Source organism: Lonchura striata, chromosome 8, assembly GCF_046129695.1.
Source record: "Lonchura striata isolate bLonStr1 chromosome 8, bLonStr1.mat, whole genome shotgun sequence".
NCBI classification, from domain to species: Eukaryota; Metazoa; Chordata; class Aves; order Passeriformes; family Estrildidae; genus Lonchura; species Lonchura striata.
Genome location: NC_134610.1, coordinates 36,523,213 through 36,549,785, shown reverse-complemented (window position 1 = coordinate 36,549,785; position 26,573 = coordinate 36,523,213). Strand labels below are relative to the sequence as shown.

General features: G+C 44.1%; 1 protein-coding gene across 2 annotated transcripts; it reads right to left on the bottom strand.

The window, feature by feature from the left end:
- On the bottom strand, nucleotides 1-26,573 carry TRAF3IP1 (TRAF3 interacting protein 1). 2 transcript variants are annotated; one of them, XM_021539614.2, is made up of 15 exons: nucleotides 26,365-26,573; nucleotides 25,769-25,837; nucleotides 24,350-24,511; nucleotides 23,319-23,459; nucleotides 22,722-23,174; nucleotides 21,998-22,075; nucleotides 16,914-16,989; nucleotides 14,868-14,966; nucleotides 13,118-13,196; nucleotides 12,791-12,874; nucleotides 12,365-12,476; nucleotides 11,805-11,841; nucleotides 11,213-11,289; nucleotides 859-1,082; nucleotides 1-415 (listed from the first exon to the last, which is right to left on the bottom strand). In XM_021539614.2, the coding sequence occupies exons 1-15, from the start codon at nucleotides 26,485-26,487 to the stop codon at nucleotides 250-252; spliced, it is 1,980 nt and encodes a 659-aa protein (XP_021395289.2). In that variant the 5' UTR covers nucleotides 26,488-26,573; the 3' UTR covers nucleotides 1-249. The 2 variants fall into 2 exon arrangements, with proteins under 2 accessions (XP_021395289.2, XP_077641328.1); XM_077785202.1 differs by lacking the exon at nucleotides 25,769-25,837.

Below are 26,573 nucleotides of genomic sequence, written 5' to 3'. Positions count from 1 at the left end.
TCACAGTTAAACAAACAAGTTCTTTTAATAGCTCTGCAACTTTAGCATTCAAATGAATATCATTTTATCCTGCATAATATCAACATCTAAAAATCAATGCAATAACAGAGTTTTTTATAACATTTTTAGGGTTCTGGTCCCTAAACATTCTATATCTGAACAAGGCATATCTGCTATTTGGGTTTTGGTTTTTTGGTAGCAATGTCAGTCAGTGAGTCCTAAGGCTCTTTAATTTCTTTTCCCTCTTCTTCACCTTCTTGAAGACATATTTATGCTAAGAATCATCCTCTGGATTTTTTCGTCATTCCTTAAAGTATTTGCTTTTATAGCACAGATCTTGTCTTGCTGGTCTTTAATCAGCTGCTCCAGTTCAGCCAGCTCAGCTTTTAGTGGTTCCAGCGTGCTGTCTGTGATGCTGGAAGAGACATAAGGAATGTGATGTTGTTGGAAACTTTCAAGCTGCTTCAGGTTATTTAATCCTCCAAGAAAATATATTTCAATACCTGAAAGTCTGCAAAGTATTCAATGGAATCACAGAATCCAAGAATGGTTTGGGTTGGAAGGGACTTTAAAGCCCACCCAGTCCCAGTCCCAGCCCCTGCCATGGGCAGGGACACCTTCCACTATCCCAGGGTGCTCTGATGGGTTCATGTTCTGGTGTGACACAAGTAAGGCCAAATAAGCTGTTTCAACAACTGTCATTCACACCAGAACATGATGAATCCATGGCACAAAGAGCAGGCTGGGATTTAGGAATGCACTCCTGTTCTAGGCTCAATATTTACATTGTTAGTAAGTTTTAAGGGCCCCTAAAACTTGTCTCAAGAGACAAGCCCAGCTGCCCCTGGCCCCACTCACCTCTGCTCCCGCTGCAAAGCCTCTGCATGCTCCCTGTTCTCCTGGCGCCACATCAGCAGCTCGTTCCTCATGGCATCCATGTCCTCCTGGATGTAATCCACCATCCTGCCCAGCCTGAAGACATGCTGGCACACAGTCTGAATGGACCCCTGGAACTTCTCGATTTCTTTGGCTACCAAGTCTCTCTCCCTCTTCCTGGATGCTTCTGAGACAATTGGCTTCTTCTAACAGAAGGGACAAACAGGGGAAGCATCAGAATTAGGGAAGACTGTTGCTGCAGGCTGAATGAAGGATGTTTGGAGACTGCAAACAGGGAAGGAGCTGGAGAAATGTTTATAACAGTTTGAAATGGAAGAGGAGAATAGTGGAATCACAGAATGGTTTGGGTTGGGAGGAATCTTAAAGCTCATCCCATCCCACCCCCTGCCACAGACAGAGAGACACCCTTCACTATCCCAGGCTGCTCCAAGCCCTGTCCATCCTGTCTGGGATGGGCCACACCTTTCTGGGCAAGCTTTAAAAGCAGCATCAAGTTGTGCTGCTGTGTGGGAGCTCCAGGGCACAACCTCCTCTTGAGTTCTCTGCATCAACCGCTTGAAGATGCTTCTCTCCCTTCACTGTCCATAGCTGCATTTCCAGCTCCTAATGCTGCTGCTAACAACAGCACTTCAGAGCTACAACAGCCATAGCACCTCCCTGCCTTGCACTCCTGTTTGCGGCTGTAAAACCATACAGGCTGCAAGTGTGGCCTCCATAAACCCCACTACTCCAAAGGAATTTGGGCTTGTGCTACTTCCCTCATGTGCAGCCACAAGAGTCTCCGTGGTGCAGCTCTTGAGGCCTCTCAGCTCACTGAAAGTCAAATTCAGAGTCTGCTCCCATGGCAAAGCCAGCAGGAGCAAAAGGATGCTGTAAAAAGAGTAGAGTGATGCCACACTGCTAATACACTGGAATAATCTTATTCCAGCAAAGCCATTAAGGAGAAACCCACTGGGATTTTCTCCTCCATGAAGAAAAAACAACCTCTTTCTTTCCAACACTCCTGCAGGTCAAATCCCCAAAGGCAGACACACAGAGCTTGAAGTAGAGTTTATTTAAAGTAATTCTGTTGGTTTATTATATGTCAAAAAACTAGAAAGGCCTTTCCCTGCCACCCCAAGCAGAGAGCGAGCCAATTCCTAGGCACGATTCCTGCTAAACACAGAGGTGGCAGTGCTGGGACAGGGAACCTGCCCTGCTGTCCCCTCCTGCCCTCCTCCCAACTGCCTGGCTTCCTGTGCGAGCTGGGGCTGTTTGCTCAGCTGGCTTTTTGGAGGCTGCAGGGCCTCCTGCCAAGCTGACTTCAGCAGCCCTGGGCTGGCTGGAGGACTGGGGACACGGAGAGGTGTGTTGGAGAAGAACACTTTGCCGAAGAGCTGAAGGCTGAGCCTTGCTCAGGGCTGCTGCCTGTGCGTGCTCTGCCACACACACAGCACAGGGAACGCTGCATTTCTGACTTTACTACCGTTCCCGTTTGCATGGTTCCATTAGGAGCTGGGCTGAGGTGACAAACACTGCTGCAGCTGAGCCCTTTGCTGCTGAAATCACCTCACAGGAGCTGGCCAAGCTGTTAAAAAAATCACGGCCCTCAGTTCCCTCCTGTTCAGGCCATGCCTCCCTCACAGCAGCAGGTGTTCCATTACACCACACCAGCCACAGGATTCAGGGCTTTTCTGGAACCATCCATGCCTTTGCTGTCCATTAGGAGGGAAGAGTTGCAATCTTACAGCGTTTCAAACCCTTCTCTCTATCCTGACTCCTTTTCTAATCGCTTTTCCTACTCTGTGCTCCACCAAAGCCAGAGGGAAGGCTCAATCCACAGCACTGCATTTTCCACATGGGGCTGGCAAGTGAATTGTGCAGACAAGCACCTCCAGTCCATCAGCAGAGTTGTATCAGGTCCAACAGCTTCCCAGGAAGACATCCCATTCTCTTGTTTTTCTACTCCTAAGTGTTCCAAATCCTCACCACTCTCCTCCCATCCATTATCTAAAGGCTCAGCCAAAAAATAAGGAATTTATTTTACATCCAGCTCTCTCAGAAGGGAGAAGACTCAGCCAGTCCATTATCTTGGTTGTTGTGTGAAAACTTGCTTCATTTCTATTTTCCAAATGCCAAGTTTTGGGATGTTTCCCAAGGCATTCTGCTGGAAAAGCTGGCAGTCCATGGCTTGGTAAGTGCACTCCTCAAGGGATAAAATGTGGCTGATGGTCTGGTCTGGCCCAGAGAGGGGTGGGGAATGGGGCCATGTCCAGCTGGGATTGGTCACCAGTGGGGTTCCCCAGGACTCAGTACTGAGCCCAGTCCTGTTTAATATTTTTATCTTTATCAAGGATCTGGATGAGGGGATGGAAGCTGCAGACATGGAGTTGGTGGGATGTGGATCTGCTGGAGGGGAGGAAGGCTTTGCAGAGGGATCCATGGGGCCAAGGGCCAGGTCCTGCCCTGGGTCACAACAACACCACGGGACACTGCAGGCACAGGGAAGAGCAGCGTGAAGCTGGAAAAGGCCCTGGCAGTGTTGGTGACAGGGCTGAAGACGAGCCCAGGTGGGCAGGAGGCCAATGGCCCCCGGGCTGTGCCACAGCCCCGGGCAGGGATTGCCCCCTGGGGCTGGCCCTGCTGAGGCCCCTCTGGCCAGAGGGACACCGAGGAGCTGGAGCGTGTCCAGGGAAGGGGCTGGAGCCCCAGGAGGGGCTGAGGGAGCTGGGAAGGGGCTCAGCCTGGAGCAAAGGAGGCTCAGGGGGACCCTGTGGCTCTGCACAGCTCCTGACAGGAGGGGACAGCCGGGGCTCCCTCCAGGGAACAGGGACAGGAGGAGAGGGAACAGCCTCAGGCTGGGCCAGGGCAGGCTCAGGGTGGGCACCAGCAGGAATTTCACCATGGGAAGGGTGGTCACTGACTGGAAGGAGCTGCCCAGGGTGGTGTGGAGTCCCCATCCCTGGAGGTGTTCAGGAAACACCTGGATGTGGCACTCAGTGCTCTGGGCTAGTTAGTGACAACGTGGGCATCAGTCACAGCTTGGACTGGATGGCCTTGGAGATCTTTGCCAACCCAAATGATTCTGTGATTTCTATTTCTCATCCTTGTAATGCTTCCACAACCTCTCCAATATTGAGACAGACCAAGCAGTCCCACTTGCCTCCATGGGGAAGTATAGGATCAAAATAAAAAATAAAATAGAAATTAAAATCCCACAATTCAGTAAAGAAGCAAACCAGAATTGTATGTTTTCAATATAGAGTATATCTATATACAGATCTACACAGGTCTGTAAACAAAGGTCCAGCTCACAGTTTGAAGTATTTCAGGCTAAAATACACAGCTGCTTGAAAACCTCAAGTGAAACAAAAAAAATTTGGAATATTTTTCATGAATCAGTTTCTTAAAGTGTATTCGTCAATACTGAAAATTAATTCCGGTGTCCCTGTAACTCCAGCATGTTCTTTATGCAGTTGAATATTTCAACAGTGAGATTAAAAGGAGAAAAAGTATTATGCCATCCAAAGCCAGTCACGAAATTACAGGATTATCACTGCAAGAACTGAAACATAACACCACTAAAAAAATCTATTAAATACTATTTGAAATAAAAATCTAGTAAATATTATTCATACAGGTTCATCAATAGGTTTGTTTAAAATAAAACCAAAAACAAATTTAAAAATTAGTATCTTTGAAACACATACGATACTGAAGTGGTATAAGAACTCCCAAGTTTCAAGAAAAATCCAAGAAAAATTTCCTCCCAAGAAAGATTTCCCAAGAAGAAGGCACAGCAGCTCAGCCTTGAAAATCACCATCCATTCTTTCTTTGTCTCGTTAGCACCTGTGCTAATGATCCCAGAATCCCAGAGTGGTTTGGGTGGGAAGGAACCTCACAGCCCATCCAGTTCCAAGCCACGTCACGGGCAGGGACATCTTCCACTATCTCAGGTTGCTCCAAGCCCATCCAAACTGGCCTTGGACATTCCAAGGATGAGATAGCCGCAATTCCACATCCTGCAGCTCAAGGCTCAGAATTATCACAAGCTTTGCCAACTCATACTGATTTTAAACAATTAAGGAAAAGAAATCCATTAGTGGCTGTTCCCAGCTCCACAGTTCCAGCTATGGGTTAAAAGCTCTGGAATGATGGCAGATGGTTTCCTGCAGCCAGCGACGTGGGCGGTACAAGCCCCGGGTGCCACCTTTGCTCACTCTGCACAAATGCGTAACAGGAGATTTTCAGCCGGGAGAAAAATGCCAGAATCTGAATTGTTCCAGGCTTTTTCATTAGGCCCTACACCTCAACCAGGTCCCCTTTCACAACAGCCCCAGAATCAATAAATTATCCCCGTGTAAAAGGCTGGATCACTTCTGTAGGCCCAACACGTTTCCTTTCCTTCATGTTTTTCGTAAGGCACCAAGATAAATGTTTACTTTGGATTCCTGGAAAAAAGGCTGCTTTTCCCATTATCTCAATGTGAGCAGAACACAAGGTGGACTCGGGTGCAGCAACCTGAGAAATCTGAAAGCAGGAATTTTCTTTTTTAATCAAGAAGGTGGAAATTATCAACAAGGCTCCAGAAGCCACCAGAATTTCAAGAAACAGCATTTGCTTACTTTTATACGCCTTCCCCTTTGGTTCTTTTTTTTTAATTAACAGATTTTTAAATATCAATCAAACGAGTACAAGCATCCATCAAGCATTTCAATAGTTTCTACAGCCCCTTTTAACACTATTATTATGTCCCAATAGGAAAACAGACCCAAGTAATCACAGTTTTATTGAGCTCCACCATTTCCCCCCACCTCTTTCTACAGGACTGGGCAGAAACTTCATTTTGGACAAGTAACTGGGATATATCCAGTGCAAAACCAACAAGGTGGGGTGCTTTTTTATTGTATAAAATATATTTTTTGATCATAAAGGGTGTTTTCTTTTCCTGGTTTTTACAGAGTCTGTGTTTTAAGTAGATTGTAAGTATCCACCAGGGATCCCCATAAGAAACTCTTTCACAGAACCAGGGGGGAAACAGTAAATGTTAAAGCATTTCAATGAACAGGATGCTTTTTCTGCTGGTGCCAGGTATGGGGTTCAGGCACAGGCCAAGGAGTTGGAGACACAACGTTCTTTACCACTGCACTTCCCAGAGCCAGTCTGACCTGCTCCTGAGCTGGAAGGCTCCACAAGAAAATAAAAGAATGGCTCTTTCAAGAGTTTTTTCAGTCTCTTTTTTTTTTGGAGCCTGGTCGTTTTCCACATTAACTGAAGTTCATACTCGATCCTTCCAAAAAGAGCTGGACTTTTCACCTGTGGATGAACATCCACCCTGCTTTCCTGAGGAGAAGTCAGTTCCCAAAATCTCCTATATTTCAGGCAGCACTCAGCACACAAAGCAAAATTATGGAATCATGTAATGGTCTGACTTGGAAGGCACCTCGAAGCCCATCCCATTCCACCCCCTGGCATGGGCAGGGACACCTCCCACCATCCCAAGCTGCTCTAAGCCCCAAAGTCCAGCCTGGCCTTGGACACTGCCAGGGATCCAGGGACAGCCACAGGCCTGCCTACCCTCCCAGGGACCAATTCCTTCCCAATATCCCATCTAACCCTGTTCTGGCAGTGAAGCCATTCCTTGTGTCCTGTCCCTCCATGCCTTGTCCCCAGTCCCTCTCCAGCTCTCCTGGAGCCCCTTTAGGCCCTGGCAGGGGCTCTGAGCTCTCCCTGGAGCTTCTCCTCTCCAGGTGAGCGCCTCCAGCACTGCCAGCCTGGCTCCAGAGCAGAGGGGCTCCAGCCTTGTGAATCCTGAGCTGGAGGAGACAAGCCAGGAGATAATTCCAGCTGAAATTAGTGCCAGCAGAGCACATTAATTCACCCAAGATGCCACTCTGGTGCCAGTTCTGTCCAGCCTTCCCTCTCTCCTCACACTCCCTGTGTCCAGAACCTCTTCCTGCTGAAAGAGCACCATTTCCTGGTGAAAAAGGACTTAAAATAAACCCGCTCCTCGTATTAAACAACTTCCCCCAGGCTGTGCCCCAGCACCTTGAAAGATGTGACAGACCCTGTGCTGTGTCCTTTTCACACTGCACCTTTCCTGGGGGAAACCACAGCTGCCTCACCACTTTTACACATCCTTTGTGGCCACAGATCCATCTGCTGTCTCATTTGGATTTATAGTGCACCCACAGGACAGGAATTCCATTATCTGGGGCACAAAGGAGCCCTGACACCACGATTATCCCAAGAGTGGCCAGAGCCCTGTTCCTGTGTTCACAGCTTGCAGCACAACTGCTTGGGGGCCACATTTTTGCTCTCTGAGAGCTGGGAGCAGTGTAAGGATTCTGGAGCATATACTCCCCTCCATCTGAGCTCCTGTACTGCTCAGCTGCTGGGTTAAAAATCCTATTTTGGAGGAACTGTGTGCTTGCACCAGAGATTTACTGCTGAATTGGCATCACATCCCCATCAACAGAGATGTGACAGAGGTGAAAACCCTCCCATAGGTAACTCCTCCATTTCCCTGTCAGCATTCCTGAGGATACACCAAGCTGGCAGGATGCTGTGGTGAGAATGAGGAGCCTCCTCCAAATACCTAAATGCTGGCATTTCTGACTCCAGCTGCTGAACACAGCACATTCATTGCACGGACCGGAGGGCACACCCAGATGTGCAGCTGATGGATTAATGTAAGAATCAGTGACCTGCAGCTCTTCAAACAAACAGAATCAGCACTGATTAGATCTGTCCTAAGCTCTGAAGTGCACAATGTACCACACTGGTAATTCAAGTTAATATTGCCCAGGTGCTGAGCTATTCAATACCACTTGTTCCTCCCAGAAGCCTGCTGCTTTTCTGAAACCCTTTTGGTAGTGCAAAGATGGGAATTCTGTTAGCCCACTTGCTTCAGCTATTTAATAACCTGCCTACGTTTTTCCACACATCAAATAAATGAAGTGGAATACAAAATGGAACATCTGTTTCTTTCTCTGGTTGACATTAGAGGCTTAGATTCTAAACAAATACATTTAGGAAGTTTTTTTAGGAATTTGTTAGGCTAAACACAGCTAATCAAGGCAGCAAAAATCTTGTGTATTTCCAGAGTGACCCCTTTGTTTGACCTCAAAATTGTGTATATTATTTTAAGTTTCTGCACATACAAAACCTAGATGATGAAAGTCCCAGTTTTCTTTCCTTCTCCCTTTTTTCCTTTATTAAAACTCCTTAAAAAGAAAATGCATGTTTGGGAAACACAGCACAGAAAGGGTTTTGGAGGAATGTTTTTAACATAAATAAATGTTCCTCAGGCATCAGCAGCTGGAAGGTGTGAAACATCCCTGAGAGGACACCAGCGTTACATTTGGATTAAGCATTAATCCACCAACTTCACCTCATTTCTGGCTGATTAATCCCCACTAAATCAGGTGGATCCATTGATCATTTCTTTTCTGAATACTAGAGTTAATAATGTATTAATCAAAAGTTCCAGCACTTAGCCTGCTATTTTTTCCCTCTTCATTTTCCCAACTGGCAGAAGATCAAGGCTCTAAAGACCAATGAATAGAAGTGGGAAAACATTTCTTTTGGATGTTTAATAAAATGAGGGAAGATGAACATTCTAGTGACAGAGGGAAGATGGAATTTCCCAAAGCAAGTTTTCTTTCAAGTATTCCCTAAATTTTTTGATATCTTACTCCAAAAATATTGCAGCACCCTTAATTTTACTCTGTGATGCCCAACAGTTTGGAATACAGTTGCATTCTGATGCAGAAGATACTTTTGGAGTTTGATTGAAAACAAATCAAATAGACAGAGAAGCATTCCCAGAGGAATGCTTCCACGTTGGAAATTTGTTTTTTTTTTACTTTTACTGTCACAGCAACTCCTTCTCTAAAATAATTTCCCAGGATTCAACTGTGTCTCTAGCTCTTGTTTCCTGAACTGTTAAATGCCTGTCACACACTCCAAGCATTTTTAATCATCTTTTCCAATCAACTCTGCTGTCAGGAAAACCACACTTAATCTGTGGACCACAATTTCAGGAGGACCCACACTCCTCTCTGGATCACAATTTCAGAACTAGACTCCTCTCTGGATCACAATTTCAGGAGAACTACTCTCCTCTCTGGATCATAATTTCAGGAAAATTACACTTCTTTCTGGATCAGGATTTCAGGAAAATCCCATTTCCCTCTGGATCACAATTCCAGAACTAGACTCCTGCCTGGATCACAATGTCAGGAAAATCACACTCCTCTCTGGATCACAATTCCAGGAAAACCACACTTCTCTGTGGATCACAATTTCAGGAGAGCTAGACTCCTCTCTGGATCCCAACCACTTCCACACCATGCTCTGAAAAGCAGAAGCAGCAGAGGAGCCTCCTGCAGTAGCAAGCAGCTGCTTGGCCAGGCAATCCCATGGTATTCCAGGAGTTTGGGCAGGTTTCCACGGGATGGACTAGAAGTCAGCAGGTTTTTTTCCAGAATTAGGTGTCTATTCTCGGCACAGCTAACACAGAGCAGGGCTTCAAAAGTGCAACAAAAGCCAAACAAGTGCTGAATGAATGTTTCAGGGACTGAAAACCAGCGAGGGGACTAACAGTGATTGTAGAGGGTCACAATTGGCCATTTAAAAATATTTAAGGGGTTAAAAAGGGACTGTTTTACTTTGTTACTCTCAGTAGGAAAAAAAGCCAACCAAAACATTTAGCACAGACACCAGAGGAAGCTTCCTGAGCTTGAAATCCATGTGATTGTGTAAATCCTCCCCCATTATCGTGTTCCATGCCCAGTGTTGGACAGGACACACCACCAAACAGGGCAGCCCACGGTGAGGGAGTGCTGAGAGACAGCATTAATGAATTCCTAATGCTCTTCCCAAACTGAGCTGGGAACTGATGATCCAACAGCACCATCTAGTTACAAACTTGGGAACAGGGACAGCTGCATGGCTTGGGCTCAAGTGCCAGCTCAGGAATGAGCTTTGGAGCTGCTGCAGAAACAGCAGAATCTACCTGGAACCCTTCTTTGCCTCCAAACAATTCTCCAAAGGCAGAATTTCACCAAGGCACATCTTCCCATCGGATAAACTCACGCCAAGCAGCCAGAGATGTTTCAGAGACCACAGACACCACAAGAAGCACATTTGTAACAAACTGATGCAATTCAGCAAGTTGGGTAAAGCTAAAACCACTCCTAACAGATTATGGGCAACAATCTAAAGGTGCTTTCCACTTTCTAGAAGGGTTTGCTTTCTTCAGTTGTAGAATTATCCCAGAGGAATTTAGGCTGGGAGAGACCTTAAAGTGCATCCATCACACCCTCTGCCATGGCAGGGACACCTTCCACTGTCCCAGGCTGCTCCAAGCCCCATCCAACCAGGCCTTGGACACTGCTGGGGATCCAGGAACAGCCCCAGCTGCTCTGGGCACCCTGTACCAGGGCACCCTCACAGGGCAGAATTCTTTCCCAATATCCCATCTAACCCTGCCTGAGCTTATCAACCCCAGCCCTTGCAATACATTAAAGGAATTTTCTTCCAGGCATGGATCTCTGCCTATCCCAAACTCCAGAAAGGAGGATATTCCCACAAGAATCACATCTGCCATCCCAACTTTCTCAATGTGCTTTTAAAAAAAGGAAAGCCAAAAGAGGCAGACAGGAGTCTGCTTCAAGAGTCTTCAGGAATCACCACTGATTTCACAGAGCTCTGTGAACAGCTGACAGACCAAACACTGCAGACCATTCCTGAAAAGCATACATGTAGGAAAACCCTACAATACTGAATTAAGATTAAAATAAATGTGATTGGAAGATATAAGAGCTCATGGAATGCATTCACCTCCCCCAAACATCATGTACTTGTCTAATATTATGAGACTTTTATCACTGCAGTGCCTCAGTGCCTCTCCCCAGCACATCAAAATGGATTTAGAAACTTTCCATGGCATGAGAGAGTCCATCTCAGTGCCTTTGCTGCCCCTCATACCAGGAGCTCTGAAAGGCAGACAAAGCCAGAGCTCTCTGTTGCAACAGGAAGACACTCAAATGGGGGGGGCTCAAGCTTTTTCTTCTGCTTTGTGATCATGCTAGATCCTTCCCACACACTTTCTAAGTGATAAAAAAAAAACCAAAAAAAAAACCTACAAAACCCACCAAAAACAAAACCTACCCTCCCCTTCTTAACCGTGGAAAAAACTACATAAGCACGACATGACAGAGAAAAGCTTGATCACAGATGGAATAAAACACATTTAAAGCACATTTAAAGAAGAAGGTTACAATTGCAACATCTCATCTCCCAGTTCTTTGAAGACCATTCCCACCTCACCCTGTCTGTGGTCTGTGATGATTTCTGTGATGCCTCATAATCCTTCTTTGTTTCTAGGATTCTTTTCACCAGCCCACCTGTTGAAAAACCAGGATTTTTCTAAGCATTGATGGACACTTAACAGTTTTAAACATTCAGACAATAAAAGTCAACTGTTCTTTTTAATGCAGACAACCTTTAGAACAACAGCATTTTATTTTGTATTTTAAACACTGACACACAATGTATTTGTTATTTGATCTTTTTTCTCCCAAGATTTTCTAGAACTTGATTTAAAGACAAGTTCTAGTATCTCAGAGCTGACAAGCTGTACCTGACACTTGAAGAAACGTTAATTTATGAGCTTTATGCAGAATTTTAAATCCTGCTGACATTGAGGATGCATAGAAAATGTGTCCTTACCACAGTTGTAAATCCAGCTGCACAGGAAAAAAAGCCTGGGTAAATAAGTTGGTTTTCCTGCAAACGTTGCAAACGCCTTCCCTCAGGAGGGATTTTACTGCTCTGTTCAGCACTTTAAAGTGTTGAGCATTTGGTTTAAACCCGGGGGTTGATTCTAGATCTGTATAAATATACATAAAAGCAAACGTACCATGATTTTGATCTTCAACCAGCTCCACTTCTGGCTCCTACACATGCAGGAAGAGAGCTTTAGTTGCAAAAAGTTGGCATTGCTGTAATATGGAACTATTAAAAAATATTCAGCTGGAGGATATTTCAACAAGTCAGGGAATCATGGAATGGTTTGGGTGGGAAGGGACCTTAAAGTTCACTCCATTCCACCCCCTGCCATGGGCAGGGACACCTTCCACTATCCCAGGCTGCTCCAAGCCCCATCCAGCCTGGCCTTGGACTCTTCCAGGGATCCAGGGGCAGTCACAGCTGCTCTGGCAATTCCAGTCCAGCCCCTCCCCACCCCCCCAGCTGGGAATTCCTTCCCAATATCCCATCCATCCCTGCCCTCTGGTAGTGGGAAGCCATTCCCTGTGTCCTGTCCCTCCATTCCTTGGCCCCAGTCCCTCTCCAACTCTCCTGGAGCCTCTTTAGGCCCTAGAAGGGGCTCTGAGCTCTCCTTGGAGCCTTCTCCTCTTCAGGCTAGACATTCCAAACAAAATAGGGAAAAAGGTTCAGTCAGCTGCAGCAGGAACAGACCTTTGGCATCTCTGGCAGAGGCTCTGCTGCCTCCACCACAAACTGCTCATCCTCCTCATCAGAAACCTGCTGCTCCCTGGGCACGGTCGGGGCCGTTTTGGCACTGCCGCTCCTGTCAGAGACACAGGGAAGAGGGGAATGAATGGAAATACTGAGATCTGTCCAGAACAAACTAAACTCAACTGAAAGCCATCAAAAGATCCCAGAATCACTGAGGCTGGAGAACCTCTTCAAGTCCAACCTGTGAGCAACCCCCACCCAGAGCACTGAGTGCCACATCCAGACGTTCCTTTGGACACTCCAGGGACGGGAACTCCACATGTCCCCACCATGAGGTGACCCTCTCAAACTGATCGTGATGCTAGAGGAGCTGGGAAGGGTGTGCTCCAAGGAACACCTCCCCTCCACATCTCCCTCATCCCTCACCTTTCTGGGATTAAGAGCTCGGTGCTCTCCTGACGTTTCACTCGCGGAGGTGCCGGCCTCGCGCTACCAGGACGGGGAATCCGTCTGGAAGAACAGTGGGAATGGGGAAAAATCATGTTCACCAGTGACACAGCAACACAAGCCCTTTGCTGAGCAAAAAAAAAAAAAAAAAATTCAAACATTCCAATTGAAAAGCAAGTTCAGCTTATCCGTAATACCATCCGTATGGAATGCACAGAGAAAATGCAATGTTCTCCTCAAAAATTTTAGTAACATTCCATGGGAGCAGTTTATGGATTGAGAAGGGAAGAAAGGATGGAAACACACCTTTGGGCAGGCCGAGGTGGGACATCAGGAGGTGCTTCCCCATTTTCAGGCTTGTCAGGAGCATTCTCCGCTTCTCTTTCTATTAAACAAAACAATATAAAACTAGGGCTTAGCTGGGCTAGGGAAACCTCAGGTTTTTATGACAGTATTTGGAATCTTAGGACTGCACTGAAAAAAAACTGTTAAATTTCTTCATTTTTATAAGTTTCTTAATATTGTGAAATTCCCCCCTCTGTGAAAATTACATAATCTCACTCAATGCTTTTGTTTCCCTTAACATCTTCCCCTACTGGGATTGTTGGTTGAGGTTGTGACTACTCCTTGACTAAAGTCTACTCAAAGCATCTAAACTCAGCCCAATTATGTTAAAAAATTTTATAATACATCACAAAAAGGGCAAAAACCATTAGAGAAGGGCCTTATTTATTAAAAAAAAAACTTTTTTCTGTTAAATGTTTTCAACGTTTCTTTTCTCACTGGAATGTTACTGAGCCTCTGGCAAATTAATCTGTAAATAACAAACAGATTGATTTTTCAGAAAAGTTATATTTATTCATGCCTAACTTGATCAGATTGCAGAAGCACACAACAGGAATTACATCCAGAACCTGGGAACTACTCCCAGGGCCAGGAAAATTGGGATACGGAGACTCGTTGCTCTGTAACAAAACTGAAGCAGACAGAAATAAAGCTCTAGCAGGTCCAGGAAAAGCAGTTTACTTCAGCTAATAAACAATGTTTTATAATCCTGGGCTCATGGAATGGCTTGAATTTGGATCTTAAAGGTCCTGAACCTAGAAATTGAGGGATTTACGGTGCCTTGGTGAATAAAGCTGAAAAACAAGATCAACCAATAAAATAAAAGTTGAGCTCAATGGTAAAAGTTGGACCTGATGATTTTGGAGATCTTTTCCAACCTTCACGATTCTTCTGATCCTGAATATTTGGTTCTTTCACCACCAGAGGATACAGTCTAAATCCATAATTAACCTGGGGGCAATTCCTCTTACATCCATCCCAATTACAACATAATTTATTTCCCACCCCAGATGAATTCCAAAGGACAAGACAGCTCCAAGACATGAAAGGGAATTCGCATGGAAGTTCTCCCAGCTGGGGAAGGTCACACAAATGTCTTGGCCATCAATCCATATTTCATTAGGCTGCCACAGCCACGAGGCCCTGGAGGCCAAAGGTGGGCTGGGGACAGCTCCCACATCCATTGGGATCCATCCTCCCACCTGGCTCAAGCATCTGCAGCTGGAGAGAACAAAAATACAGCTTTTTGCTGCAATTTCAGCTCCTCCTCCTGCACTTTGCTTCCATGGTTCCATGAGTGTTGTAGCTGGATACACATCCATGTCTTGGGAGCTATATCCAACTTGGGGGGGAAATGGAGGAGTAAGAAAGAATGCAGGCTTGGAATTTTCCTCTGCAATCCTGTAAAATGCAAATGCTGAGACTCCGAAATAGTTACACAAAAAGGCAACGTGAAAAGATTATTTTCCTGCAGAGAACAGGTCAGCAAGGGATTCAGGTGCAGCATTTGCCTCTTGGAAAAGAGAAGAGGAAAAAAGAAAATAAAAGCAATTGCTTTATCAGGGGATGGACATTAATCAGATGTGATTAAAACACATGGCAGCACTTAGATTAACTGTAAATCATCCTCCTTACATCATCTAGCTGCATGGATATGACCCAAACACCCCAGCTGGGCTTTCCATGGCAGTCACACTTTAACTTTCCCTACCCTTTTGTTTCTCTGCAAGATCTGGTTCATTTTTCTCCTGCAGCTCAGCAGCACCATCCTCTGAAATCCCATCTGCCACACTCCTCATGTCCACAGCTCCTGTAACAAACCAGTTTATAGTCAAATGAAACCCAAGAGCCAATAAAAATTAAAAATAAAAAGCCATGCTAAATACCTGCTAGGACTTCTTTAAGGGCTACCCTAGTTTAATAAACCCTCTTCAGTGTCAATAAATCACATTCAAGGTGCACAAAGACTTTTTAAATGAGTGCTGACTGAATTCCTGAAAGATTAAATATTCAGTATAAACCTGTATAATTTATCTGCCCACAGAGAAGAGGCATTCCCTCCTGTTGTACATTGATTTATTTCCAATTAATACAAGATAGAACAGAAAGCTCTGATCATCATCACAGATGTGCAACATGCATCAGCACAGCTTCAGAAAGTTTTCCTACCTGCTGGATTATTCACCTATGGCAAGTCGATTGTCTCAGAAAAGAAAGAAGGGTAATGCCCCAAAATACTCCTGGCTTTGATAAACTAAAATTTGAGTGCTGCATCAGAGAAAGAGGAGTATTTTAAAATACCCATCCTAAAGTCATTCCTTGTATTAAATTTATCAGGAAAACTGGATTCTGGTTTTAAAGGGACAATCCCATAAATGGGGTGTGTCAGGTCCTTGCAGTTTAGGGCCATATAAAACAAATTCTGTAATTTTGGCAACTAAAAGAAGTTATAGGATCAGCTAAGGATCACTAAGTAGTAAAATAAGGCTGCAGTTTTAATGGAATCCAGACAAAGAGATTTTTCAGCTGCCAAATTCAGCATAGGAGATGTGATATAAAAATTTCAATTTTCTAGCACCAACTTGAATGAGGCTCCTAAATTAACACACATTCAGATCCCAAATGCCAGGATTTTTTCCAATGCATTTAAGGTGCCCAAACAGAGCTATTCATTATCTTGAAAGCAGGACTGATATAACTCCAGCATTTTGCCTCAGACACATGAAAACCTAAAACAGAAATCCAAAAAAAAAAAAAGTGGGAGCTTGGGAATACATCCAGCAACACATGAACTCTTTATATAAATTAATAATAATGAAATTGGAAAATTATAAATTAATAATAATGAAATGGGAAAATTAAGTGCATGAAGATTTTCATTAGTCTAAACAGTACTGATTTTTAACCAGAACTGGCTGTTTTTAACAGGCATCAATTTACAGGTGTCACTGAATCTTCTGAACAGAGACATTAAAGTGATTTAGGTACAGTGACTTCTCCTTTAGAATTAAATACCAGGGGCACAAAGCACTGAAAGGAAATTAGGATCAACCACTGAAATAAGAGGAAGGGGAAAGGCACTGAAATACAGACAGAAATTGCAGTTCCACTGCTGCTTGTCTGAGCTCTGGGTACAAGCCACTTTTATTCCTTATCCAGGAGTTTCTCCACGCTCTTCCTCTTGTTTTCCTCCACAAAGAGATGGCAGTGCTAAGCTAAGATTCTTTTCCTCCTGATGTGCAATACTTGGGATATTCTGAAGACAATTCACTTTCCAGTCCGTGTTAAATACAATACTTAAAGGTTGAACTACGAAAGTTGGTGACATAATTGCAAGGAAGCCCCTCCAGAGAGAAATAATTTATTTGGAAAGCCTGGACCAACTGTCTATTAAACCAAATTAAAACCATTTCAACTTTCACTTTGCTCTGCTGTAAACATTTAACAAACGTTAAATGTCAGAAATAGTTGCAGACAAGTCCAAAAGCTCATTTAGAGAGTAATTACACAGAAATTACCAAAGGCAGGCTAAATTTCTATCTGCAACTGTGCACAGGGAATGAGAGCAAACTGAACTGAATCTCACTTCCTATATTCCAAATCCAGGCAGGAAAACTGCCTCTTGAATTCACAAATGCAGGCTGGGGGTACAGACCAAACCCTGACAATAACAGGGATATTTAAGTATTTCTGCTATTCCTACTCAATAACCCTCCATCATATTTGATAGAAGTAACAATATCCTCCCTGTGGTTACCTTCTCCTCTAGGCTTGGAGCGATGCCTTGATGCTTTTGCTGAAGGTTGCTTTGATATCCTTGCAGGAGTTTCATTCTGGAAAAAAAACAAAACAAAACAAAGCAGTAAGAGACCAGAAATTTATATAACAGTAGATCTAAATATTATATCATTATATCTAAAATTTACTTCCTTGTGTTGCTTTTCCAAGTATTATACAGAACAAATATTGACCTAAGAATTGATCCACACATTTATGTTTTATTTCCCTCACAGCCTGTGGATATTTTTTCCTGGATAAATGCCAGTTATTTTCTTTTACATGAACGTATTGGATGGAAGAACAACTTCCAAATGGGAACTAAGAGTATCCAACCTTGTAGAATAAAAAGGTTATAAAAAGGAGGATGATTCCTACAGTCACCTCTGTTTCACAGCCGCATCAGATACACAGCTCCTCTTCAACCTGCTGCAAAATCTTCACTCCAAAAGAGAAGCAAGCATTTTAAAAATTGTTGATAACATTATTTAAATGGCAACTTCCTTGAATAAAAATCCTGCACAATATCCCAAATCCTGAAATACGTTTAGCACCTCCTGGGATCTCCTTCCTTGTGTGCTTTATTTTTTGCAGTTTTCATCCAAGATTTTTTGTCAGCCCTACTAAACATCAATGTCCATATTGATAACCTGAGAATCACAAATTCTGCCATTTTTATACCATCAAAGAATGGTTTGAGTAGAAGAAACCTTAAAGCTCATCGCCTTCCACCCCCTGTCCTGGGCAGGGAAACCTTCCACCAGAAGGAAGTGTTTTTCCTCTTTACAATTCTGGCATGTTCTAAAGAAAACCAAACAGAATTCCAATCCTGAAGTGGTTCATCTTAACTTTAGTTCTCCATAATAAAGTCCACAAGCCCAACTCTATGGAAGGAGGGAAAAGAAAGCTCTTACCCCATCAGGAGCACATCTGGCACACTGCAACCCCAGCAGCTCTCTGGGTGAGGTCATTATTAGCACAGGTGGGGAGGGAGCTGCCAATAGGTGCTGAGGCTGCTGCAAGAGGGGATTTGGTCATTTATTTATGTGGCTACAAACAGAATTTTGTGGAGCCACATGTGCAGCCTGCCAACAGGTGCAGGGTGAAAGCTGACGTTTACTCACTATGGCAGCACACAAAAACAGAAAGCCCACAATATTTATGATTGGGGCACTTTCCAAAGGGAGATAAAAGAGGTTATTCCCCTTCAAGACTTTGAAAAGCAGCCACCGGAGCCATTAAAGGGAAATATTGCACTTCATCTCACATCATCCTGGAAAAACACATTACAGCAGAATCCTTGATGGATGCATGCATGCTTCCCAGTCCTGAGTAATGTTTCCACGTGGAGAGGATCCAGAGCCTTCTGCAAACCATCCAGGGTGCTGATTTGTCCTCATTATTAACCTTTAAAGAGGCCAAATTTCATACCAAGACAGAAGAAAATGTTTGCTGGTGTTTCAGAGCTCATTATAAAATAAGCCACTGTGATTCCCCTCTCTAATTCATCAGCTCTGCTGATGGTTCTCTAATAATAAATAAGAATTAATCTGTGAACAGCAATTCCATTCCATCAACCCTCCACAGTACTTTAATTAAATCCACAGTGCCAGGAGGTATCTTTCCATCTCTACAACAGAAAGCAGGTATAATTTTATGTAAGTAAAACCACATACAAGACCTTCACTTGCTAAGGCCGGTTTGAGTGCTGTGCTGATAAGACTTATTAGGAAAATAGCAATCAATTCTCTTTTCCTTGCCTAAAGTCTCTCAAGATGATGTTCTATTGGTATTAGATCCTGCAAATTAACTCAAACATAAAGAGATGAGGAAAATCTCTGGTTTTAAAGCAGTTTAAATTATGGGTTTCTTATGTAGTGACACCAAAGAGAGAGCGACATTCCCAGATCCAAAACAGAAGTATTTTAGCTATGTCCTGCAGATTTCCATGAAGTGATTCTCTCTGCTGTCCTTTTTTTAATTCCACAGTTTCATTACATAACCTAACTAAGTTCCAAAGGAACAAAAGTTAATTAGGCAGGACTTAGAGGCTTCTTTAAGTGACCACTTCCAGAGCAATAGTTTGCAGGGCAAATTCAAACCCATTATGCAAGTGGCCAGAAATGACAGGATATTGAAGAAAGCTTTAGCCAAGAGCTCCAGCTGCCATGGGAAACATGGAAGAGATTTTTTCAAGGTGTTTGGCCTCAGGGGGAAATGATTTACCTGTTCTGAAGCCACTTCCAGCACCAGATGCTCTGTAACCTCCCCCACCTCTTGTCAAGTCCAAATAATAATGAACTTCATTATTTAGAAGGTCCAAAAGGCCATTTTAAATCAGATTTTTCCCTGAGATGGACTGAGAGTGAACAGAACATGACTCTCCCCAATCACAAACTGTGGGATGCAAGAGCCAGCCTTGAGGCAGCTTCTGATTGCCATGTGGTAGCCAAATGTCTCTTAATTCCTACTTATCCCTGCTTTCTTCTAGCTCCAGAAAATTAGTCATGTGATGACTACTGCACACTGGGTATACAGAGTTTCCTTAACAACAGAAAAATTTCATTTAAATTACAAAAAAAAAAAAAAAAAAAGTCAGCCTTAAGTAGATTTGAAAGCTGGCTTCAAGAATTAGCAGCAAGAAAAATTCAGATATGCATGACTAGAGAAAATCTCATTAAGCAAAGTCAGGGACTAAACTTGAAGTGACAGCTTTCTGTACATGTAGAATACTAAAAAAAAACACCTCTAAATTGATCTGTTCTCTAAAGTAAATGCAGTAAAAAAGTAAAGAGGTTAATCCTAATGGGGGATAAAACAGTGGCTGACTTGTTGGGTACTGCCTCAAACTGTTTCACTTCTATTATAGTGAATAGATATATTCTGTAACTACAGAAAAAATACATATAAAAAGCTGAAGAGAGCTGATGAAGATTTATTAATTCTGCAGCAGAGACCACAAAATACCATTCATAATCCTTCATGTGCACAGAAAGTTGTTTGCCTTCTTTTGAATACATTTGTTTCCCTGCCACGTGACTCAAGGGGAGCCACAGCGGTCAAGCTGAGGTAAATCCCTGGAAATAAAGGCTGTGAAACTCTTGCGAGGACCAGAAGATCAACCCCATGAAGATCAAGTCCATGAGATGCAATTTCCAAAGATTTCCTGCTGGAATTTCCTCTAAATCACTTTGTGCAGCTATCTCAGCTCCCAGAATTCACTAGGCACGTTTTCATGTCATCTCTCCCTTCCACAGCTTTAAAATGATGACATTTGCCATGCTCTGCTCGCAAGTTTGTGTTTTCCTCATCTCAGAAAAAAGCAGCCTCTGCTGTTACGCAAGCAGGCAGAAGCAGGAATGTCATTTGGATTTCAGGTAATAATTCCAAAGCTTTGGAATCTCTCCCAAAGGCACTTAGGAGGGGAAATTAAACTTTACTGCCCCACTGCATTATTGTGGTGCCCAAGAGCACGATGAGAGTTTGGGATGAGGTTCAGAATTTCCATTAGAGACCCAATTTGCAGGAAGTTTGACTTGGCCATGAATATTTGCTGGAGGCTAAAAAAAAAAAAACAAACTCTTTTATAAGATCTCCCTCCCAGTGCCAATAACTTAAAGAGTTTGGATGGACTGGAGTCAAGGAAGAGACATAAATTTGTCATCTCAAGGGGAAGGCAATAATGACAGTGGGCCCAGAGACTCTGCTGGAGTTGGGATCCTGCCTGGTTTTTTCGTAGCCTGTGCTGCTTTAGGTTCCTTTACTGAAGTCTCCCTCTTTAAACATTTGGCCACGTGGCTCCATAATTCCCCAAACGGCCTCAGGTCATCAGGAAGCAGCTGATGGAGGCACAATGGTGACACAAGCAGCAGCTCCTATGCAGAGGCACTGAGCTGCTCTTCCAGCTGCGAACCATGGACCCTGAAACAACACTGGACTCATTTTCTTTCCAAAACAGTAACTTCTGCTAAAATTCACAAACAAATACAAAAGCCCTGTCAGCTTTCCAGGAAAGATTCTGAGGAATAAAGAAAACTTATGGCAGGGGGTTGGAAGAGATGAGCTCTAAGGTTCCTCACAACCCAAACCAATCTGTGATCCTAAGAAGTGTCCAAAATACAAATACAAAGAAATAAAAACTTCAAAATGAAATAAACTTGTTTGAACTCAAAATGTCCCTCAGACATTTTTGGAGGTTCCAGGCCTTGGTCAGAAGCATTTTAGACCCTGGCAGGCAGCTGGAAACAGCAGTGATTTTGAGTTTGAGCCATGGAATGAGTTACCAACTTTGGAGGTGGAACAAGCAGTCACAAAGGGTAAGATAGTATAGTAGAAGTAGTTACAAACTAGAGGGGAAATTTTTTTAGTGTTGTACAGTGGGGTTTTAGCACCTGTACAGGGGGGTTTTTACTTTGTACATGGGGGTCAGAAGTTCTAAGATGGAGGAAAGTGGGCTGATCCTGTTCTTCCTCCATCTTCTTCCTTGCCTCCATGTTCTTGATGATGCTGGCACTTATGGATTGGTTTAGAGTAGAAAAGCACCTTGTAACATAGGTAGTAGGCATTGGGGAAAAACTGTAAACATGGAACACATAATGTATCGTATAAAAGATAGCAGCAACCCTGGGTGGGGGGAGAGAAGAAGACACCAGACAGTGAGGGTGTCAGGGTGTGTGTCTCTGCCTGGGCCGCTGACCAAACAGCTGTAGCCCGCGAAGACAATACTTTAGATAACTAGCAATAAACTGCCTTGAGACCGAACAACAAGAGGCTGCGGAGTTTTTCTTTGGAAGCTCGGGTTGGAGGAGAGACTTTACCACCACACAAGACCCCTGAACCAAGCCCGGGGTTCTCACATAAACTGTGTAGATTTTTTTTTTTGGTCCAAGCTCAGAGACTTTTTTAATAAATAAACAACCAAAAAACCCAGGGCATCATCTATTTCATATATTTCCCAGCCCTAAAACTTGCTATTTACCCATTTTTCAACCCTACATTGTTTTTGAGCAGATTCCCAAATCAAAATGCAACACTTTGGTTATTCCTACCTCCTCCACTACTAACCTCAGTGTCTGGCTGGCATTTGCTGTCTTTAGTTGGCCTCTGTGGTCTTCTATGCATGGATTCTTCAGAATCTGAGGGCTGGAAAGAAATGAACCGGTTTAGATTCAAGAGAAGCATTTTAGTGCCCATCAATCCTGAATTTCTACCAACAGACAAGAAAGGCAGAATAGGAAATATTTGGAGGAAGTGGAAATAGAAGAGTAACAAAATGAAAGGCAATGAAGAGGTGGCTCTCAGGGCACATTAGGGCCCACAATCTTTAGAATATCCAGGAATCCTAGATGTTGTGGGTAGGAAGGGACCTTAAAAACCATTCAGTCCCAACTCTGAGAAGGCCCTCCAGCACCTGAAGGAAGCCAACAAGAAAGATGGAGTGGGACTTGGATAAGGGCCTGGAGGGACAGGACACAGGGAATGGCTCCCACTGCCAGAGGGCACGGATAGATGGGATATTGGGCAGGACTTGCTCCCTGTGAGGGTGGGCAGGCCCTGGCACAGGGTGCCCAGAGCAGCTGTGGCTGCCCCTGGATCCCTGGCAGTGCCCAAGGCCAGGCTGGACATTGGGGCTTGGAGCAGCCTGGGACAGTGGAACATATCCCTGCCCATGGAACAAGGTCCCTTCCTGCTGAATGAGCAGGAATACAAACATGAAAGGCCAATAGAGGAAACACAATCCCAAGCACAGTGTGGGTAAAGTTCTTCCCCAAAGAAACATTTCAATTACCTTTTTCTCTGCTTTCTCCTTTCCATGTTCCCTGAGATGTTCCCCATTTTCTTCTCTGTCCCGACCTCTTCTTCTCTCTCTGTCTTTCTCTCCTTCTCTGTCCCTGGCCTTATCTTTGTCTCTTCCTTTCAGCCTGTCCTTTTCTCTTTCTCCTTCATGTCTTTTCTCTCTTTCCTGTCCTTTATCATTCCTGAGGTTGTCTCCTTGCTCTACATCTCCTTTTCCTTTGTTTTTTTCTGTTTCTCTTCCTTGCTTGGTCGTTCTGTTTTTGCCTCTTTCCCTCTCTTGTTTTTCTCCTTCCTTTGAGGTGTCTCTTTCAGGTTCTTTGTGCCTCTCTTCACTATTCTTCTGTTTATCTCTTTCCTTTTCTCTTTCTCTGCTCTCTTTCAAATCTTCTTTGGGTTTTTTGTCTCTGCTGGAGCTTCTGTCTTTAATTTCAGTGTCTCTTCTGCTCTAAAGAGAAAGCAAACACTAAAAATTAATTCCAACACATGGCAACTCAATCCCACAGTGGCTCTACAAACACAAAAATGGTAAAAATACCCCTAACAAATAAATCATGGTACCCCAGTACCTCCCCCAAAATGAAAATGCTACCTCTTTATCCTTATGGCTTTTTTGTTCTTCTGCTTTGGTCTCTCTGCTGTCTTTATCTCGAGGTTTAGATGGTGGAGGTTTCCCTTTAGCATCAGCTTTTTCCCCAGCCAAGACCCTTTTTACAGCAGCATCACTGGACAGCTGCAAGGAACAGAGAAACACAACTGAAATGAGTAAGCTGTTTCATTAAATAATTAATGTCACAATTATTATTTTAAGAATGTAACTATTATTATTATTCATGTCACAATTATTATTTTATGAATGTAACAATTCAGTGTAAAAACATAATATTTCTGTGAAAGAATGCAATAATTCTGTATAAGAACAGCTCCTGCAGTTGTTTTTAACCAATTATCAAATTTTGCCATTATTGTATTTCCATAATCAAAAAAAAGCACAGTGGAGAAATTACTTGCATTCCACGATTAAGAGATTTGACTGAAAGGAGATAAAGCCAAAGGAACTGGTTATTTAAGTAATGCATCTGTACCCCAAAATGTTAAAGGTTCAGAAGTTTCATTTTGTGCTTCAAATCTAATAAGTGTTGTTAAAAGACAAACAAATAAAGTGAACAACAGTAAGCAATAAAATCCTTAATATTCAGAATGCATTTGTGTGGGAAGCTGGCTCAAGCTCTTGCTGAAGATCAAGAACTCTCTATCTGCTGTTATTGTTATTAAGGGGTGACAAAATGTTTCTACTGTGCAATTAGTGACAGCAGAGGGGTAATTAAAACACAGAATATTTGGGTTGGACAAGACCTCCAAGGTCATCAAGTCCAAGCTGTGACTGATGCCCACCTTGTCACCAGCCCTGAGTTCTGAGTGCCACCTCCAGGTGTTCCTTGGACACCTTCAGGGATGGGGACTACACACCACCCTGGGCAGCCCCTGCCAAGGCCTGAGCACCCTTTCCATGGGGAAATTCCTGTTGATGTCCACCCTGAGCCTGCCCTGGCCCAGCCTGCGGCTGCTCCCTCTCCTCCTGTCCCTGCTCCCTGTGTGCATAAAATCTGTATCATCTCCTACCTTATTTAAGCAACACCTCCCAATTGCCTGAAGGAATTCATTGGTTTTCTCAGGCTCGTGTCCAGCCACAACTCGTGCTGGTTTCACTGACAGTGGCTCTCCTGTCACCATCACAACAGCATCGATGGCCTTCTGAAGGAAGTTGATTTTGGAATCCTTATCCTGGTAAAACAGCAATTAAGAGAAAATTTTTATCTCCACAATAATCATGTTTGTTTTAGTTTTACAAATATCCTTTAATAACAACCTGCCCCAGCTGCCCTTCACTAGAGATGATGTCTTCCAGTGATAACATAAAATCAGAAGTAAAAATAAAAGATCAAATAAACAAAGTAAAGCCAAGTGAAATTTCACAGAAGTCCTCACAATTAAGAAATCATCATGATTTCAGTCCTCCTTACAGCTCTCTCCTGTTGATTACTCAGAAAAAATTATTCTCCAGATCTTCTACAACTCCAAGAGAGATCACAGTAAGGAAGCAGCTGAGTCTTCATCCTGACCAGTTTTGGGAAGAGGAACTTAAGGCTGAGACATTTTCCCCCACGCTCCAGGATTTTGATTTCCTCTGCCTGAGCTCTGGAAAACCCCAAGGACTTATCGGCTGTGAAAGAAATTTGTGAAACAAATTCTCAGAGACATAGCAGCACGTAGATGCAACAAAGACCTGCTCAGGAGCAGCTGGGAAATCTGCTTTTTGGGTCAACAAGGACACTATCAAGAAACCAAACAATTCAGTTATAAATTACTTAATTTTAGTTATCCTGACGGCAGTAGGAACAGTCACAGAAATAAACACACACATTAATCAGTGACTAAAACATGCAAGAGCTGGCTGGAGGGATGAGGAGTCAGAGCTCACACTTCAGTTGCTACATTAAACAAACACCATGGGATCAGCTGCCTAAGTGGCAACACACAAACACTGCTCTGTTTGCCAGGAATCAGCAACCAGAGCTCCCAAATCAGGATGGGAGCTGGGAACTCAGCATCAGCTCAGCCAAAAATCAGAGGAAAGCAGCAGACAGAGAGTAAAGTCAACCTTGGACTTAAGGAGTTTTCAGTAATAATATCAAACTCCTCTTTCAGTAATCAGCCAGTTTTACACAGCAATAAAGCTACTGCATATCCTAGATAGGTGAGTCCTGGGGATATTTATAAACAAAGATATATAGAGCAGTAAGTTAAGGGCCATGGATTCTCTTGAGAGACCACAAGACTCTTTAAAACCAGAAATTTGGACACAGAACTATAGGTGTTCACCCCATGGAAAGTATATTATACCCCACAGGCAGGATTTACAACTTCTTCACAAAAATAACAACAGCTCCTTGGTGCTGAACACAGAAAAGACCAAAAGAACCTTCTGGCGAGTTGCAAAAAACACTGAAAACTAAATAAATAAGGAAGTCCCATGCCCACCTTGACATTATCAGACTTCAACTCGAAATCTGTGTAAAGTCCTTTCAGAAAACCTGTCACTCTGATCACCTAAAAAACAGAATGGGGTAAGTCAAGAACATTTAAAGCCTCTGCTCAATAAATCTTGTGTGGCAGCAGGAAATGTATTCTTCGTGGGAAGGGTGGTGAGGCACTGGAGTGCAGTCCCCATCCCTGGAGGTACCCAAGGAAGGCCTGGACATGGCACTCAGTGCTCCGGGCTGGTGACAAGGGGGGCATCGGGCACAGGCTGGGCTCAGAGATCTCGGGTGGCTTTTCCAACCTCAAGGATTCTGGGATTCTGTGATATTTCACTACCCCAGGCTGCTCCAAGCCCCACTGTCCAACCTGGGCCACTTCCAGGGGCAGCCACAGCTTCTCCGGGCACCCTGTGCCAGGGCCTGCCCACCCTCACAGGGCAGAATTCCTTCCCAAAACCCCACCTAACCCTGCCTCTGCAGACGTGACCCCCTTTCCGACCGCCACACGCGCCTTTCCACCCCAAACTCACGCAGTGCCCAGAGCCCCGCGATTCACACACCGCTGAGGGCACGCCCCACAGGCTTCCACACACCCACCTCGCAGATCAGGTCGTGCAGGTAGCGGAAGGGCGGCTTGCTCAGCAGCGCGTCGGTGAGCGGCGGCTTGCGGATCACCTGCCCCAGGGTCTCCCGCGTTTGCCGCGACACCGCCTCGTTCATCGCGGCGGGGCCGGGCCGGGCCGCGCCGGGGCTCGAACCGGCACCGCGGCGGGGCTCGAACCGGCACCGCGGCGGGGCTCGAACCG